Raw genomic sequence first — 20,304 nt, 5'->3', positions numbered from 1 at the left:
TCTGTGTTTCGTTTCCATATTGTTCGCTGGCAGCAAAAACATAAACAAGATTTATTGCAATCCCAATTGGTGTGTGCAAAGGGGAAATAACAGCCATGCGCACGCTCTCTCTCTCTGTCTCTTTGCCTCGCGCTCTCTCCCTCATGCTCTTTCGCTCTCGCTCTCTCACACTGTCAGCTCTCGTCGGCCGGCAGCAGCGCGCCACATTTTCAGTCAACAACAGACCTTTGCAGCGAACGATCATGTTCGAAAAGCTCTGCAGCAAACACACGTAGTACGTAAAAAACAAAAGAAACAATAAGAAAAGGGTAACACGAAAAAGCGCGTGGACAGAATCGCGGGTGTTGCCGTCGCCGTCGTTTGTAATTAATTAGCACAGACGCCAACTGCGCTGTCAGCGTGCGTGAGCGAGACAGCAGCACATTTAATCACAGTCGTCACACACTCACTTTGGGGGAGGAGGAGAAACAAAACATACGCACAGTACAACAATACACACAAACAAAAAAAAAGAAGGAAAGAAAGCAAGCAAGCAGCAAAGTAATCAACACGCTGCGCTGTCGACGTCGCGTTATTTTGGTGGGGGGCGCCAAACACAAACACTACAACAACAACTGCGCATTGCGTTGCGCCGTCGCTTAACGCAATCGAATCAGAAATTGCCGTCGCCAAACGCGCGCTTCGTGTTAACGAACGTCGTCGTCGTCGTCGTCGTTGTTGTCGTTGTCGTCATCGTGTTCGTCACATCGTCGTTGTCAGCGTCGTGTTTCAAGTCCAACTCTCGTCAAAAAGCAACAGCAAAGCGACAACAACAACAGCAAGAAGAAGAAGAAGAACAGCAGCCGCCAACGCAGCTTCCAGGCTCCCCAAAACGAAACGAAACGTAACGAAACGAAACGTGCGCGTCGCTGCCACCGCGCTTTGAACTTCATTTTTTTGGTATCAATCAGCAAAGCAAAGCTAAAGCAGCGCAGCAGCAGCAACAGCAGCAGAACAAACGCAACGCACAACGCAACGGCGCATTGTTGTTGTTTGTGTCTGATTCTTGACTGAATCAGTTTGACAGCCGACGCGACGCGACGCAGCAGAGACAGAAGAAGAAGAAGAAGCGCTCGCACACACACACACATTGTTGAAGAGGAAGAAGCAGCAGCAGCGACGCAGCCAGTGACGACACGGCAACGCCGACACATTCATTCGCTGTTCGACTCTCAAACGAGTAACGACGGAATCCGGATGAACCGCAACCAAAACACACACACAACAACAAAACAAAAAGAAACAGAAAAAAGAGCAGCAGCAACAACAACAACACTCACTCGTACACACACATACATGCAAAGGCAAAAGCGAGCGACGCGTGTTCTGAATATACAACAAGAAAAACAACAGCGGCAAAAGAAATTCAATTAAGTGTGATACAAAAAAATAAAAAATATTAAAACAAATAAAATGCATAAAATTATGCAAAAATTAAGAAATTAATTTATTATGTTTTATGCAGCATATCTAGTCAAAGAAAAAACACAAAAAGAAGCTGAGAAATTAACAATGAAAATTACACGTGAAATGTTTAATTAAGACTGAAAACAACAACAACAAAATAAACAAGCAAAACTTGAAACTACAAAACAACAAACAACAACAAATGGTTCAACAAAAGTATACGTAAAACAAACAACAAATAAATATATTTATTAAAAATACAAATACGAAAAATACAAATATTTATATTTAACAATATTTTGCTCACCAAATACAAAATACAAAAAACAAAAACTTAAATAAAGTTACTTAAAACAAAACAAACACAAAAAATTCAAACGAAGTATACGATTCAAATGCAATTATTAAATTAAACATAAATACAAATTACACTTAAATTACCTACAAAATATTAAACATAAAAAATTTTCTGTCTGCCATATGAATAAAGCAAAAACAAAAAACAAAAACCATATTATACAAAATATATACGAAACTATAAATATTAAATAATATAATTAACAAAGTAAAAATTACACTATTTAACACACAAGTTATACGCAGCTCAAACGCTAAAAATTCAACGTACCAAGTGCAAAACAAAAAAAAAACAGAAGAGAAAAGAAATCATTATTACAAATTATATGAATTGTGTCAAATTAAAATTAAGTTCAATTTACACAGTGTGAAAACTCCACCCACAATTTACACAAATTTAAAAACCAATTTTCATCTTTAAAATAAACCCGACAAAATTCAGCAAAATCTGAAAATGTTGCACGAGGCGCTGATGCTCGAGATCTACAGACAGGCGCTAAATGCCGGGTAAGTTTTTAATAATTATGATATTATAGAAAATAAATCAAGAATCTAATTTTCAATAATTATAATATGTGAGGCATAAAGTATAGTTAAGGTATTTTAGAAAGAAATTGAGATATTTAAAAAAGAAAGATATTTTAAGAATGAAATTTATGGGTTAACAAAAAGTTATATTCATATCTTTAATAATTAAATTATAATTAAATTAATTAAAAAGAAAAAATATAGTTGAGATATTTAAGAAAGAAATGTATGATATAACAAAAAGTTATATTCAAATTTAGTGGGAGTCTTTCAATAGTTCAACAATGAGTTAAGCTGCTTTAACTTGCTTTTTTCACCTTATAAAGTTTTATAATAATAGAATATTTAGCATAACAATGTAAGAGAATATTTACAGTTCATTAAAAGTGGCCAAAAAGTATTAGTTCTAGTATTTATTTAATAAATTTGTATACAGTTTATAAAAAGCGAACAAAAAGTATTCTTTATAGTTTTTTTATAGATAAATAAGAATAATCAAAATATATCAACGAAATTTTAGTTTTTAGAGATATTAAAGTTAATAGAAAAAGGTTTTACAGGAAATAATATAACAAAAAGTATAAAAAAGTTGCTTTAACATATTAACTATATGCCATTCAGTATATTTTGGCATACATAGTAGAAATTAGTATCATATTTTAAAGATACAATCTTAAAATATTTAATATATATAACAGATTTATATATTAACATATTAAATATATCAAATATATGAACGGAAAAAAGTCTTTAATAAATTAAAGATATAGTATATTATGACATACACAGTAGAAAAGCGCATTATTAGTATGATGCGGTATTTTATATGTTTTGTCATAGGCCAAAGATACAATCTCAAAATATATTTCTAACAAATTGAAGATATGAGAAAATCATAAACATAGATAGTCGAATGCAGAATAAAAAAAGTTATAAGCAGTGACATTGAAATATTTAAAAGTGTCTTTAATATAGTAAAGATATACCATAAAGTATTTTTTGTATGCCAATATACAGTACAAAGTAGTATTATTAGTGTGTTGCGGCATTTTATATATTTTGTAAAAGCCCAAATCACAATTTATATTTAACAGGTTTAAGATATGAAAAATATGAACAAAAAGCAAAAAACTGATAATCTGCTTAGTATAGATAACAGATGGAAAATATGAGAAAAAAACATAAATATAAAATTGAATTTAATATACCAAAAAAACAAAGTGATAATCTGTTTAACAATTTGGTAATCTAGTACGTAAAATGTTCTTAGCTCATGGCGTTAATAATTTAATTGTATCACTGACTCGCTTGGCTGCCACTTAAAGCTATAATGAAGCTGTTAGAACTCAATTTAATCGATTGCTATTTATGTGTGTGTGTGTGTTGTGTGTTTTTTTTTTCTTTCCCTTTCAAAGATATGTTGGCATAATTGAATCGATTGTGGCCTTTAGTTATCATTTGATTTGCGACTTGTTGATTTCAGTTTACAGTCTAGACACACATATTTTTTTATACGAATTTAATTGTGATGTACACAATGCTCAGGCAGCTTGTAATCAATAAATAAATATTGCTTGCAATATTATCAATTAATGACAGAAAGAAACAAAAAATGCAAACATAGAAGATTCTAATCTAATACTTGTTGCGACTAAATTGTGGCAATTGTACTTGCTTTAAAAATGCTAAACTGGTTTTTGGGGGCAGATATATAAACATATATATATACATATATAGATATCCGTCAAATCAAACTGGTTAATCAGAGAACGTATTTTTTTGGTAATCCATAAAATTATTGCTCTTGATTTTGGTTTTTTCGATTTGTTTTTTTTGCATAATCGATATCAAAATAAATCTGACGAAATTTTGAGCACCTGTCGTTATAAATTTTCGTTTTCAGATATAGTATATGAAGAGAGCGAGAGAGCATGAGAAAGAGAGAGAGAGAGACACCCACAGCAAATTGACATTGATTTATCTCAAGTCTTATCATAAAGTTTCGTTCTATAAAGTTGATCAAACTCGTTCATAATTATCGCTTAGCGATTCAAACTCGTTGCAAAAAACGAGTTTTTTTAAATGCTTGGCGACAAATTTTTTCATAGTTTTCTTAAATCTCAATCTTGCATCGATTTTCCAATGATGAATAAATCATCAGCGAGAGCAAAGAAGAAGAAGAGAAAAAGATTTCTTCGAGCACCAAAAATCAAAATTTTCGTGGGCGAGTATCTTTGTATCTCTCGCTTGAGTATCTGTGTATCTTTATGTGTGTGTGCCTATTACTAAAAGATTTATGCGCGCAATTTGCAGTCGAGGGAAGGTCGAAAATCTTTTTTGGGGTGGTGTAGTAACATTTAGTTTTATGCCCCTTTGGGATTAGTCATGCAATGTGCAAGTCGCATTTATCTGGCATATATATATACATATATATCTAGATATATCGTTCAACTATTTTGTTTATTAATGAGACAATTGCAAACGAGTAATTAACCTGCGTATAAATCATTCATTTGATTTAAGCTTCATCAAATAACAAGATTGCATATTATGATTGCTGCCTAGCTCAAAACTCGTTGTTGGAATCGCAAAAAAAAAAACAGAAATGTTTATATGCGGGGTCTTAATCGCAATTTGCAATCTGTAAATCCAATTAGCCCCAACTGCGCATAGTTAAACTCAAGTTAGCATTTTGTGTGTGAGCGAAAGGTGTTTAGATTAAATATGATTCACATTTCCACCATATCACCAAAAGTCATCAATATTTGCGGGACTATCCATCAAATGGTTTTACTGCGAACAAGTTAATGCCAGGGGAAGCAAAAGATTGAGTGATCGCTTTGAAGTTAAACTTGATGCATGAAAATGTGTAGTTAAAAAGCTAGGAATTTAATTTCATTAGTTTTAAATTTATTATTTATCATTTTACTTAAATATTCATATCATTAAGATGTTTTTATGTACTTTAATTGTAACATTTTTAATGACAAATGCTTCCATTTATTATTTTACTTTACTCTTCTTATCACTAACTTGTTCCCTCTTTTATTAAATTCGAATAAAATTTTAAAGAGTGATTGTTTTGTATTTAAACATGATAATGTGATGTTTAAAAGCCAGATATCTAATTTTATTAGTTTCATATTTCATATTTTTATTTAAAAGCGAAAAACTTGCAAATATTTTACATTTATTATTGCACTTCAATCTTTGCATCGAATGTAAAACTTTTAATAACAATTTGCCTTCAATTAGTCTTTTTGACTTAAATCTTTTTGGAAATTAACTTGTTCTACGTTTTTATTCAATTTTGTTTAAATTTTGTGCACTTAGCGCCGAATCTAATTTAGAAGCCAAATAACAAAGCATTTATAATCCAGTTTATTTAATATAGTATATGCCAAATTATTTTTATAAACAAGATGTCTTGCAGTGTTATAATTAGATTTGGTTGCGGTAATTGCTTTATTGATATTTACTTAAATTCAGAGTTCAATCAATGAAACTTCCATTTGTACTTCTTATAATAATTTAAAAACTTGGTGTAACTAATTAATGGTTTAACTTTAATGTATATTACTCCAAATCTTTTTGTTAAATTCCATTCCATTTTTTATATTAATCATTAGCTTTAAATTTGCTACCTTATAAACAGTTTAAACTTTCCCCTTAGTTAAACAATATTGACAGTTTATTCTGCTGACTAGTTTGTAATATTACTTAAATGATTATTACTCAGAATCTTGTTGGTTAATTTAGTATATATATATTTGTGTTGTATTAATCTTAAGATTTAAATGTGCTGCCTTATAAACAGTTTACAATTTCCCCTTAGTAGAAACTATTTTGCTAGTTTATTCTGCTGACTAATTGCATTACTCACATATCATTAAAAATACTTATATAGCAAAGCAGCCATAATTCTTGTCAACTTTGATGCTGTTGATTTCCAATGAATCAAGTCATAATCCGTCAGTTTATTATTGATTGAGCTTTGATATTTATATTTTTTTTTTGCCATTTCCGGGCAAAGTTAACAGCTTGTCATCACTCTTACAAAAAAAAACCCAAAATGACACCCACGATAAAAAAAAAATTAATAAATATAAGCAAAAAATTGAAATTGTTACATTTCGAAAGTCAACCACAAAAAGTGATAAAAGAGAAGAAAAATATTTAAGGAAATAAAACCTATGGAATAGTTTATAAATTATGAGAGACGCTGCAATAATAATGTTTGCGATGGAAAGAATACGTAATTTATGCAAAAATTGATGTCGCATGGCTTGAGTTTTATGAGCAAAGATACACAGACAAAAAGATAGATAGATAAATGAGATGAGAGAGATCTTTGATAATCACGTTGATGATGATGATGATGAGCTTCGATCATAATTCACGCTCGCAGTTTGCGCAGTTTTTTCGAATTAAACGCCATTGTTCCAAAAATATGCATACTCTAGTCCGATTTTAACGATTTTTACGAGCAAAACTTGTCAGCCTTAATAATGAACAAGGGAGAGGGGAGTATAAAGAGGGGGCGGGGCGGTATTTCAAACAGCTGGCCACAGTTTCGTTTTGGTTTATGGCGCCGTCGTTTGTTAGATTTGAATAACAAATGAAATGTTGACATATGTTTCATATTGTTGCCATTGTTGTGCCACTTGTGCTCTTGTTGCACACACACACATGCACGCACACACACACACATATGTATTTAATATATATATTTGTGGAGGCAATAAAGTCTTCAGATTTCACGATTAACTATCAGCTTATCTGCGTGAAAGTCTCTTCAAAAGCTTTCACTAATGATCTACGACATTTTATGTTTTTTATCACAGCGCGTAAGCGAGACAACAAGCTGTGCAAAAAAAGTATATTCTGCCATCTCGCTCTAACTGCTTTTCCTTTGCATTCCTTCTGATTACGCGCTTAATCACATGATTAATTCTATATTTAGATGCACGTATAATTAGCGCTATTTATGATTCTCATGGGGCGTTATAAACGGTCACGAAATTAACTTAATCTGCCGATAAAGTAACCATGTAGGTCACACATGCGGGCCTGTCGTGTATAACTCATTAATGGTTCAATAATTTCATAAAAATAAATATTATTCATGAAAGAAAAAATTCTAGAAACAGCTTACTTTTTAAAAATGAAACTTTGTTCATTAAAAATTTCAGAAAATGGAAAGAGTAGCTGAAGTTATTTAATCAATTAATCAAGTTTCAAGAAATTAGGTAAAATGTTGGAATTTATTACAAATTATTCTTAGAAACCAATGAATTATTCAAAAGCTTATAAACTATATTCACAAACCATTTTATGAATCAAAGAAAATACCAAATATACTTATTATAGAGTTGTGTTATTTGATTGATTTCATTTTGAATAAAACATTTTTTAGTTTAAAGCACATTATTAGACTTTAATCTAGAAAGTTTTTAGCTTTGGATTAATCCTGTATATTGAATGACAATTTTATTGGTCGATGAAAGAATAATTATATTTATATATAAACTTTAGTAATTTAATCAAATGATTACATTTCAAGATTAGACGGATAATTGAAATACATTTGTATACAATTTATTGCAATCATTTAAAAATCTTAAAAGTTATTAAAAAAAATAATTTGATTTCTCAAAAAAGGTTATATGGTATATTTTGAATGTATTAGTATAACAATATACTAAACATACATTTCGGTATATTCATGAAAACATATATACATATCTGTATATTCAATATACCAAATATACTTTTCAGTATATTCAATATACCAAATACACGTTTCAGTATATTGATTATACCAAATATACATATCGACATATTCAATATATCAAATATATATTTCAGTATATTCAATACATAAAATGCATATACACATTTCAGTATATTCAATATACCAAATATTCATACCAGTATATTTAATATACCAAATTGATATGTACTTAGTATTTTTAAGTGTTTTTCAGTATATTAATCATCATATTAAATAGATAATACTTATTCTTACTTGTTAGTTTAGTAATTTCCTTAATATCGTAACCAAACTAAGCCGTTCTCTTCCCCTCTCTTTCATTCTCTCTAGCGCCCTGCCCACAGCACGTCCCCGCTCCACGGAATCGGCCAACTCGAGCGAGCGTTGCCCCTCCCACGACTCCAATTCCTCGGACAATGGCGCCCAACGTGAGGCGGCGAATCTGTCCGGCGCCAACGTTGGCGGCGTCGGCGGCGGCGTTGCGCTGCCCTCCACCTCAGCCCTGCATCAACACTCCAGCACATTCCCGGCTGTGCCGCAAACGCTGCCCGCCCAACCCTCCTCCATGGAGGCTTACCTGCACATGGTCGCCGCCGCGGCACAACAATATGGCTTTCCATTGGCAGCGGCAGCTGCTGCCGGACCCCGCCTACCGTTGCCGCTGCCCAGCGAAGCGGCGGCGCCGTTCAAGCTGCCGCCTCAAGCATCGCCCACCGCCTCGTCGAGCAGCCACTCGGAGGCACTCGATTTTCGCACTAATCTCTATGCGCGAGCGGAATCTGCAGAGCCCGTGGCTTCCGAAGAAGAGGAAGAGTTCGATGATGGAGCCAACAATCCGCTTGATTTGTCGGTGGGCACACGGAAGCGCAGTCACGACAGCAGCGAGTCGAACTCGAATTCGAACATTGGCCAAATACAGGTGAAGAAAATGTTTAAATCCGACAGTCCGCCGGCAAATCCTGCGGCCACAAATCCCTTGCTGCCTGGTGTGAATCCTTATTTGGCCGCAGTGGCAGCGGCGAATATTTTCCGTGCTGGGCAATTTCCCGATTGGAATGGCAAGAATGATTTGGTTGTCGATCCGTTGGAGAAGATGTCGGATATAGTCAAGGGCAAGGAAAAGTCCGGAGGTCAAAAGACAACCCAACAAGCAGCTGCAGCGCCGCCAGCGAAAAGTCCAGCGAGCCAAAGTCAAAATAATAGTAATAATAACAATAGTAGTAATAATAATAACGAATCCGGTGCGACGGCAACGACGCCAACTTCGGGTGGCAGTGTGACCAAAGCACGTCACAACATTTGGCAATCGCATTGGCAGAACAAAGGTGTGGCCAGCTCCGTGTTTCGTTGCGTGTGGTGCAAGCAGAGCTTCCCCACCCTCGAGGCCCTCACCACGCACATGAAGGACAGCAAACATTGCGGTGTCAATGTGCCGCCCTTTGGCAACTTGCCGAGCAACCAACAGCAGCAACAACATCACCAGCAGCAGCAACAGCAGCAACATCATCAGCAGCAACATCAGTCACATCAGCAGCCACCGCATCATCATCAACAGCAGCAGCAACAGCGCAAATCGCAGGGAAATTCCCCCTCGGCGAATGTGAAAAACGCTTTTCAATACCGCGGCGATCCTCCGACGCCGTTGCCCCGAAAATTGGTGCGCGGTCAAAACGTTTGGTTGGGCAAAGGCGTGGAGCAAGCGATGCAGATCTTGAAGTGCATGAGGTGCGGGGAAAGTTTCCGATCGTTGGGCGAAATGACCAAACACATGCAGGAGACACAGCATTACACAAACATCCTGTCCCAGGAGCAAAGCATCAACATCAAGTCCGGAGGAGCTTCGAGTGCCAACGAACACGGCAAGGACAGCACTCAGAACAGTCTGAGTTCCGAGGAGAGTCGCACTTTATCTGCGGTGCTCACGTGCAAAGTGTGCGACAAGGCCTTCAGCTCTCTCGGTGATCTCAGTAATCACATGGCCAAAAATAATCATTACGCCGAGCCATTGTTGCAATCCGCAGGCGCTAGAAAGCGACCAGCGCCCAAGAAGCGAGAGAAATCTCTTCCAGTTAGGAAGTTGTTGGAGTTGAAAGCAAACCCTGAGGAACCTTTGCTCGAGAAAGCAGCCGCAGTGGGCAAATCAGAAAAGTCAGAGGCAGCTTTATTTGCCGAGCGCATGAGGCAATACATAACGGGTGTGAAATCCCCCGAGGAAATTGCCAAAGCCGCGCAGTTGTTGGCGAAGAATAAAAGTCCCGAACTGGAGAAGAATGGAGCTACAACCGTGGCGGGAAAAGCAAATGCAGCGGGTGGAAGCAGCTCGGTGTTGAGTGCCATTGAGCAAATGTTTACCACCAGCTTTGACACGCCCCCGCGTCATGCCAGTCTCCCCGCAAGCAGTCCCTCGAATTCCAGCACGAAGAACACTTCCCCCGTGGCCAGCAGCATTCTGAAGCGTCTCGGCATCGATGAGACCGTGGACTACAATAAACCCCTGATTGACACAAATGATCCGTATTATCAGCATTATCGCTACACGAGCAGCGAGCGCAGCGGCAGCGAATGCAGCGCCGAGGCGCGTCCCCGCTTAGAGGCGCCCACTCCCGAGAAGCAGCAACCAGCTGTGGCAGCAGCAACCAGTTCAGCAACAGCAGCAGCCACAACTGAAACTCCCATTAAGCAAGAACTAAACGAAGCGGACATCAAGTCAGAGCTCAGCGATGAGCCGCAGGATAACAACATGGATGCAACGCCGGCGAAAACGGAACCTGAGCAGCCGCTGCTCAATGGCAGCTACAACAATAACAACAACAACAACACGAATAACAACAATAATGCTTCAGCCAAATCGTCGCCAGCGCCTCGAAGTCCAGCGGACAGTCAACGCTCGGCCACGCCCAAGAGTCCAGCTTCGAGTCACGGCAGCAGCCAAGAGCTAAAGAAATCGGGATCGGGATCAGGAGCAGGAACTTATCCCAGCGACTCGTTGAATGCTTTGTCTTCCATGTTTGATTCCCTGGGCAGCAGCAGCGGCAACTCAGGTGCAAATACGAGGGCTAAACTTGCTGCTGCTGCTGCAGCTGCCGCAGTTGGTGGCGCCACAACGGTTGCGGACGCTGCGGCACCGGAAAATCTAAGCGCCAGCAGCAATTCGTTGGCGGCGTTGCGTCAGTTTTGCGTCAAGAAAGAGAGAAGACGGCCTAAAGAGAGAAGGAGACGCTGCCGCTGCGCTTAAAATGCAAAATGTGGGGCGCAAATGCCACAGAATTTGCCACCGAATCTAATTTTTCGTTCGTTCGTCGAAACACACAAAAAAATACGATTTTTTGTCAACCTTTTTGTTTGCCACACACGCCGCCGCCGTCGTCGTCGCCGTCGCCTTTCTCTTCACAAACAAAAGGCGCCAACTCAGCTCAGCTCATCATCAAGTCAGAGCGTTAATGTTTTGATAGACGAGACGCTGAGACAGACCGACAGACAGACATCCGCTGCAGCTCCATCTTCAGCTCAGTTTCGGATTGATCGTCGCCAATCCGTTCGGCATTATTGTGCGCCACGCCCACCTTCAGCCAGAGCAAATGGGCCGACTTTTTCAAGGTAAATATCTGAGACAATTTAAAAAAGATTAAAAGATACCAGAGATATCTAATAAAAGTAATAGATCTAAAAAAAATAAAGAAAACTAGGAAATAAAATATGAGGAAAATGTTGAGAATTTTTTAAAAATATATATAGATACCAGACATAGCTAATAGAAGTTATAGATTTAAAAAAAATATTAAACAAAAAAATAATAAATCTAAGGAAAATGTTGAGCGTTTCTAAATTATGTTAAATGACAATTGTGCATTCATAAGGAATTCTAAATTCTTATTATAGATCTCAAGAAATAAAATAACAAAGATAACATAGAAATCTCCAATATTACTTATTTTTTAAAGACGAGTATTATGGAAAAGAAAACTGTATTAAAAATTTGTAGAGCTTTTGCTTTAAATTAAATTACATTTATTTTTTTTATAAAAGAATAAAAGATCACAGCTTACGTTTTAAAAAATTAATGTTTCTAAATTATATTTGTTTAAATAAACCAAATTGAAGATAAACAAAATATACAAAATTTAAAAGACTAATATTTCTTTAATATGTACTTTGTGAACCTTTTTTCTTCATAAAAAAAAATTTATTGAGATAACACAAAACTTTTCAAAATGGTTTATTTTTTAAGGAGTATTCTAGGATATTATAAATTTTGTTGACTAATGGAAAGGATCTATAAAATTGTTAATAATAAAAATAGTTTATTCTATATCTTGTTTGTTAAAAATACCTATCTAACTCTATAAATTTCCTATCTTCTTTGCAGGATTCTCAGCTGCGCCGCAATAGACATCCTTGAAAGACTTTGGCTACGCTGCGCTGAATATTTGGCTTTGCAATCTGTAACGTTTTCTTTTTGGGGTCCTTTGCCCAAGTAACCAACATGAACATATTAAAAAAAAAAAACATTGTAAACTAAAGACAAATTGAAAATAGCTAAAAAAAAAAAAAAAACTAAAAAAGTTAAAACAAAGTATGAAAAAAATACAATTGGAAGCAAAAGCCCTTCTCAGGGCTGCCAAATGCCTGGGCAAATAGAATGAAATTTGGAAAAAAAAAATAATGAATCATTGTGATCAAAATAAACCGACTTTTATTGAATTTATAAAATGCGATTACTACTTTTCGACTTTGGGTGGAAGGGAAATTTTTTATTACAGCAGGGGAAATTTTACTGCAGGTTCCAAAAGGGATTTATTTCATTTGCGGCACACAACAACAATGTACAAGAAGACAACACACAAGAAAGTTTCATGATGAAATGTATGACAGACATGTAAAATAGTTGCTCTCTTCGCTATCCTCGACCGCATTCCAAAGAGAGCATCACTTAATTACTCTTTGAATCTACGTTACTTTTTGAAGCTGCAAAGAGAGCTTTTTTCACTAGCGCTTAGCACTCAACGGCGTTTCATTTAGTCATCAAGCAACGCGTCGCCTTTTTAGACTGCCGAAAAAATTGAGTGTGCATTTAGTTTTTAATTTCTGTGAGATTAAATATGTTTAAATAAAAGAAATGTGTTTTTTTTGTATTTTTTGTTTAGTGAAGTGTATAAGAGAAGTGTGCATAGCATGTGAGTTACAAGTGTGTGGAAAATGCAAGTGTGAAAATTTGTGTGTGTGTTAGAAAAAAGCGCCAATCGAAGCACTTTTGGCGGTAAAACAACAACTGCGTTCATAGGTATTGAAATTTAATTTACTGAGGATAATAAGTAGACTAATAACCGAGTCTGATCATAGGTAAGCTTTTTTATTTCTTTATTGCATTATTTTAATGAATTTGCACATACATATGTAAGTTTGGTGCGCAATTTCTTTTGCATGCGCAACACCAACACATCGATGTTCCTATCTCGCTCTGTTTTCTTGCACAGCACCTGCGTGCATTTGAGTGTGTGCGTAATTCTAGGATTACTTCTCTAACATTTCGTTTCGATTCCTTTGTCGTTCGCTTTGCACTAATTGCTTGCGTGTCAAAATCGCGCTCTCATTCGCTTTTAATATGCTAGGATATTTTGTATAATGCATAATAGAAAACTCTCTTTGCTTTATTTGTGCGCTCTCTTGAAATTGTGCCACCTATTCGATCTATTGTCTTACATTTCAGACTGTTAACAGAAAATGTCTATACCATTTAAATCCTGTTAAGTTAACAGAAAATGTTTAGTTAATTTAGCAAAAGGGAAGAACTATGGAAAGAATTTTTCTTATAATTTAAGTCCAACCCTTAATTTTGAAATTCTAAAATAGCTCACAGATCTCTGAAGAACCTCCTCCATAAGCGGGTAATAAATCACTCAAATTCAGAAACTATTTCAACCCTCGATAAACAGCCGACAAAAATAGCTACAAATCATTAGCTGGGAAAGACGCCATCAAAAAATGAAAAACAAGATGGTAGATTGTCTATGAAGGTTGGAAATATCTTTGTTCTGAAAGATCATTGTTCTTTGCTCTGAAAATTTATAAAGGAACATATATTAGAAATTTTACTCAATATTTTAAAATTCCTTAAACTCTTTGGGTACTTTTTTTTCTAATAATGAATCTATTATTGTATATACCCAATATATTTAAACCCGTCGAGATGCGTTCTAATTCGAATAATAAGTTTAGAATTTAAGATACGATCAACTTGAATATTTATTATTATTATTTACTTTCCGCCAACAAATGAAACTACGTTACGTTACGTTACTACTCAGTTACGTTTTTTGTTAGCGCTTCTTGGGCTTGTTTTTTGCTGCAGCTCAGATTGTTTTTTGCCCGCCAGTAAAGAGGTCAGCATATCGCTTAGATCGGGAACTCCAGTCGGTATCTTTGGAATTTGAATATTCTCAATTTCGCGCTTGGTTTCGGGATCGCTAATTAAACGAGGCAGTATCAACATCAACAGCAAAGGAACAACCATAAGAAGAACCATCGGATTAAGCACATAATCCATAATATTCCATGTTTCCCTCAATCGAAAGTACTTGCGACGCTTTAAGGGTTTCAGATATAGTGGATAAGGCAATTTAATGACTTGCTTGGGTCGAATGTGACTCAATTTGCGTGCTCGGAATTTGCCTCTGCTTGAGATATCCAAACGCAATGGAGGAATATAAATATCCGAATGATAGGCCTCTACTATGTGAGATCCTGGAGGAACTCCACTCACAACAAAACTGCCATTTGAACGCACAAACCCAAAATATTCGCCGCCATTCACAGCAATTTGAACATCCGTGGGCCACTTTTCATCCACTTGCAACTCTGCTTCAGCTGGCAAAACAATTCCTTCGATATTGAAGAATTCTTTAGTTGGTTTCCCTGGAAACTCGGGGAAAAGTTCGTTGCCGATTTTGTCATCTGCAGTCAGCAAATCGTCGTTGTTACAGTTTTCTTTCTGCTCTTGGTATATATATTTTTCTGACTCGTCGAAAAACTGTTTAAAGGGCGAACTCACTTCCTCAGACAGCGAGAATTGCTGCAGATAGCTTAGCATCAAAATCATTAGTAAATTTTTCAACATTTTTCAAGGAAAGGAAAATTGTTTTCCTCGATTGTTTTTGTCTCGATGTGTACTACAATTTTTTAGAGTATTACGGCAAGGTTTACTCTCTGATAAATATACAATCAATAATCAAATAATGTGAATAATGTGATCAATTATATTTCTAATTCTTTTTCTAATGAATAAGCCAAGTCCAGTGTCTTTTATTAAATAATTACTTTAATTTGATTTAGTTTTCTAATGGTTTTCTACATTTTTCAACTTATTTATAAATGTATTGAAATCTAAATCATATTACATTGGTTTTTATACGTACAAAATAATAAATTTTCTATTAATGTTACTATGTATGTATATAATTGGATCCCAACAATTTCTCTTTTTTTTTATATATATATACTCTAATTTTTAATAGTTTTCTCATTGATTCGCAAGCTACAAAACTCTAAAAATTATATTCTTTTAAAAGAAAATACTTAATGAACGATGTTAATCTATCCATTCTTTATTTAATAAAGTACTTAGCATAATAATAAATTGTAATAAATTTGGCACAATTTTATATTATTTTAAAAGAAAATACTTAATAAATGCGGTCTTTATTTAATAAAGTACTTAGCATAATAATAAAATGTAATAAATTTGGCATAATTCCGACTCCTCCTTTTTGGGGCAATTAGCCGCATAATAAATGCTAATTTGAGTGGCATGAAGAAGCCACCCACATGCCACACCCACCGCAGCCACAATTTGGCGTCCTTTGCCCCACGATTCGTTTCTCTTTCGTTTGTTGATCGTGATCGTTGTGACTGTTTTTTTGTTTTTGTAGCAGTCGCGATCGTTGGCACATGTGAAGCAGCTTGCCGCAAAAAGTAGCTGCCACAAATTTGCACTTAGTGTGCAACGTTCTGGGGGCATGCAACACGTTGTCGCTTCTGTGCTGCTGCTGCTGTTGCTGCTGAGACTTTGGAAATTGCCACAAAATGCGGCAAACACGATTATGCGATAATTTCCGCTTCGACGTCGACGTCGAAGCATGTGCAATAATTTTTCGTAGCTTCAAGTAGCACTGAAAGATTTCAACAAGTGCCCAACGAACATTTTTCCATAATAATTTCAGCAGTGCACCACTTTGCTGCATGCCCCAGCATCATCATTATGATTAACATTATCATCGTCATCATCGTCGTCATTATGGCAATTTCGTGGCCATCGTTTGATTTAGCGCCATTTGCTTGTTGTTTGTATTTAAATTTCTGACTGTGGTTGCTGTTGTTGTTGTTGTTGCTTAGGTTGCTTGGGTTGCTATTGTTGTTGTTGTTGTTGTTGCTGTAGTGGCTGCTCCTCTTGGTCTCTTGGCTGCTGTTGCCATTAAACTGAGTTGTTGGCTGCACTCAATTGACAGCCAAGGCGCATGAAAATTTAAATTATGGTTGCATCTTTTGACTGCCTAGCCTCACTTTGCTTGCCTTCTTCATTTCGAATGTGCTACCAACTTTTCTCTCTCTCTCTCTTTCTCTCTCTGTCTTTCCAAATGCAACTTTGTGCCTCAAGACGCTCTGAGGCTTCTTTTTGGCCTTTTTCGTTGTCGATTAAGTTGCTGCGATTTCAGCACAAATCATCAGTTGCTGATAGCTCGCAATGTTCGCGACGTGATTTGCCATTTACCAAAGCGTTTGTCTATGAATCTTACAGTTGGTATTCATTATAATGGACAGAGAGTAGATTGAGAGAGAAATGAAGACTGTAAATAGTGGAAAAAAAATATTTTATACCACATAAATGTACCACAAAAGTACTAAAAATTTACCACAGGCTGTATTTGGTATAGTGATGTAGTATTAAAATTTACCATAGAGTGCAAAATATACCATATTGTCAGTCAAAGCAACTGAGATCCGTTTGTAGTTGGCGTTTTTTCACATACAAAATTATTTCTTAAATAGCTTCTAAAATTTTGTATATACCAGAATCTGTATTTAGTATATTGATGTAGTATTACATTAAAAATATACCATAGAATGCAAGGGAATCATAAAAACTATAGTCAATATTGTCAGTGAGTTCAGGGTTCGGAAATACAAAACAATATTTGCGTACACATTTTAAAATACAAAAAATGGTATATTTTGCACTATATGGTATATTTTTTTTAATGTGGTACTTTATAAATACACCAATTACATTCCTTAATACATTTTTGGTATTTTTGTGATATATTAATTTGGTATATTTTACAATTAATACCGAATATATATTATATAAAATGTGCTCTTCAGATTGGCTGCTTTAAATTGTTCTTTAAATAAGGAAAGTGAACATTTCTTTGCTTTGGTATTAACATTTGTATCTACACTAGAAGATACTATCTTAATACCGAGAAGATACTTTATTTGATATAATATCAAAACAAAATATCTTCCACTTCCTTTATTTTGAAATGCAAATCATCAAAATCTCAACTTGACTCAACTGAAAAGATCTAAATCAGTTTTTGCATTTCCGACATATTTTTGTTAGGTCCAAAATTTGGATGGAAGTTATGTTGAGGGCGTTCTATGAACCGAGTATTCTGGGGAATACCGAAATGTGTTAAGTTATGCAGGAGACGTCAGCACGACGACAAAAAACTTGATGGCAAACAAAATGGAATTGGCTAAGATCGAACTTTGTTATTTTGTTTTGTTGTTTTTTTGTCATTTTCGGGGCCAATAATTTCAGGAATTGACACAAACTAAATAAATCACTCAGGGGACCCAAGGAAAATAAGAAACCAAACGAACAAGGACAAGAAGCCTGGAAGAAGACTTTCTGAGACTGGAGACTGAAGTCGTGCCATACTTGTTGGCTGTCAGGATGGGTAACGTTTTTTTTTTAGGTTTGTTTTTTGTGCTTTTGGAGTCCCAAATGACCCATTGTTATTGGTATTTGGGTCTAAACAATCGACATTGGCATTGATTTTGTGAAAACAAAGGATCTGCGCCTACAAGTCATGGGGACAATCGATCGTCGCACAAATGCGACATCGACATGCGACAACACACACAACTCGCCAGATCTGTCGCTTCGACAAATATCGTCCATGAATATTTAAAAGTAAACTTCAACCCTTGCTTATATTTATTGCAGTCGCGTATTTTCATTGGAATCGCCATGCAAATCATGCAAAAAGTATGAGTTTGAAGTATATTCATTAGGTTTTTCGTGATATATATATGAGAGTGAGCGAGTGATAAGCAAAGGCGTAGCATCGTGATGTTATAAATCCGCAACAGAGTGTGTCTTATCTTAAGCATTGCTATTAAACGATTTTCGTACAATCGTTCAATTGTGTTTATTTCGCACAGCTCAAGTTAAATATTATATTTATGATTGTCTTGGGTATTAACGATTCGATTGAGTCACGTCAACTTCTCGATTTACAATCGTTCGATCGAAATACATAGAAATGTTAAAGCCCCTACGAAATTGTAAATCCGTCAAGTGGCTATCAATATATTTTGATTGATTTAGAAGCTTTTAATCGTCGCTGATCATATTTCTTTGCAGGCCAGCGGGAATTATTGATTATTCATTGCATTTCGATTAGATTAAAAAAAGCCAACTGTTGTTTATTACGATTCGAATATTCTGCTGATATCGTGCCATACAATACTATACTATTATATATAGCGAGCATATTGGAACAGGTTAGTTCCCTCTCACGTGCTGTTTATTTACGACTTAATCTTCAGATTAATGCGCCGCGTTTATTTTCCCTGATTGACAGTAGGGAAATAATCATACTCGTTAGGGGAATACCCTTTGCTTGACAGTAAATTGTACCTCAGATAGTTATTTAAATTAATCGGAAAAAAAGGAATTTATGCAGCTTGAGCTTGTAGCTTTAAAAGCTCATTAAAGTTAATGTATATTCGGTGTTTAATTGTTCAATCTATAATAGTTTTATTATATGAAAGAAAAGCCTTACAACAATAATTTATACGTCACACTTCTGCTTAGCTTTCAAGCAAATGATTTTATGTAGCTTTAAAAGCACATTAAAGCTAATTGAAACCATTAATTTTATAAGAAAAAGCACTTCATTTTAATATTTGAAACAATGAAAGCAACTTAATTTATTTATTAGTCTTTTATTAATCGGAAACGTCAATGCACAAAGCTTTAAAACTTTAAACGCACATTAATACAAACATATATATAATAAAAGTCGATTGAGCATTGTAAAAAAAAAAGAAAAATTCAACAGTACTTGGAATTTTATTTTAAACATTTTGTTAAATTTTTCATAAAAGTTTTTTAAAATGCATCAGTATTTTAAAAGAAATTGGGATTTAAAAAAAAATGTTGAGCATTGCCATTAGAAATTAATTAAGTAATTATAAATAACATATTAACGGCTTAATAAAATATTGTTTACAAATTTAATCAAATTTAAATAGGTTTATGCTGAAGATTTTTTAAGCGTACATAAAATGGAAATGGCTTTAAAAATATCACATAATTTTTTTGAGTATATTCTATATCCGAATTTGCAATTTAATTTCTGAATGTATATATTTTGAGATTTTTCTATACTTAAAACAAGATCATAATCTTGAATTTCGAAATTGGGCAATCTAGAGTTTTTGAAGAATTTCGATTTTGATTTAACAAACAATCTCGAGTCAAGATTGTATTCTTGATCTTAGCACTAATTCTTATAAATTCTTGAATTAATTAAAATAATAAGCAGCTTTCATTACTAGCTGTTCTACAGGGTATTTAGCAGTCGCTCAATACAAGTTTTTTTAAGAGATTCTTGAGGTTTTCAAGACATTCAGCTGGTTGCAAGGTGGCCCTGTCCTGCTCCGGAATGCAGTTGAAGCGACTGACCAAATGACGGAACATATTCTAATAGGCGCAAAAATATCTTCTAATTAAAAGAAATTGTTGAACATGTCTGCCGGATAGCTCAGCTCAGCTCAGCTCAGCTCAGCAATTTTGCAGCTTCGTTCTCGATGTTGTCTGTGGTTTTTTTCTTCGCTGCTGCTGCTGTTGCATCCAATGAATCAGCCAAGAGTCCAGATATGGCTGCAGCATTGACGACCACGACACGAGGCGA

The 20,304-nt window shown here is 35.3% G+C and overlaps 2 protein-coding genes across 2 annotated transcripts; one reads left to right on the top strand and one right to left on the bottom strand.

Annotated features, from left to right (window-relative positions):
• Positions 1-206: 206 nt before the first annotated feature.
• Positions 207-12,727, top strand: LOC133839632 (protein teashirt). The gene is made up of 3 exons (XM_062271264.1): positions 207-2,310; positions 8,435-11,701; positions 12,471-12,727. Exons 1-2 carry the CDS (start codon positions 2,258-2,260, stop codon positions 11,337-11,339), a joined length of 2,958 nt encoding a protein of 985 aa, XP_062127248.1. The 5' UTR covers positions 207-2,257; the 3' UTR covers positions 11,340-11,701; positions 12,471-12,727.
• A 1,678-nt stretch (positions 12,728-14,405) lies between these two features.
• LOC133848327 (ER membrane protein complex subunit 7 homolog) lies at positions 14,406-15,200 on the bottom strand. Its single transcript, XM_062283835.1, has one exon. It carries the CDS (start codon positions 15,198-15,200, stop codon positions 14,406-14,408), a length of 795 nt encoding a protein of 264 aa, XP_062139819.1.
• Positions 15,201-20,304: the final 5,104 nt, after the last annotated feature.

Source organism: Drosophila sulfurigaster, chromosome 2L (assembly GCF_023558435.1).
Source record: "Drosophila sulfurigaster albostrigata strain 15112-1811.04 chromosome 2L, ASM2355843v2, whole genome shotgun sequence".
Lineage (NCBI taxonomy): Eukaryota > Metazoa > Arthropoda > Insecta > Diptera > Drosophilidae > Drosophila > Drosophila sulfurigaster.
Note: the sequence above shows the minus strand (reverse complement) of the source record. Positions and strands in the feature narration are given on the sequence as shown.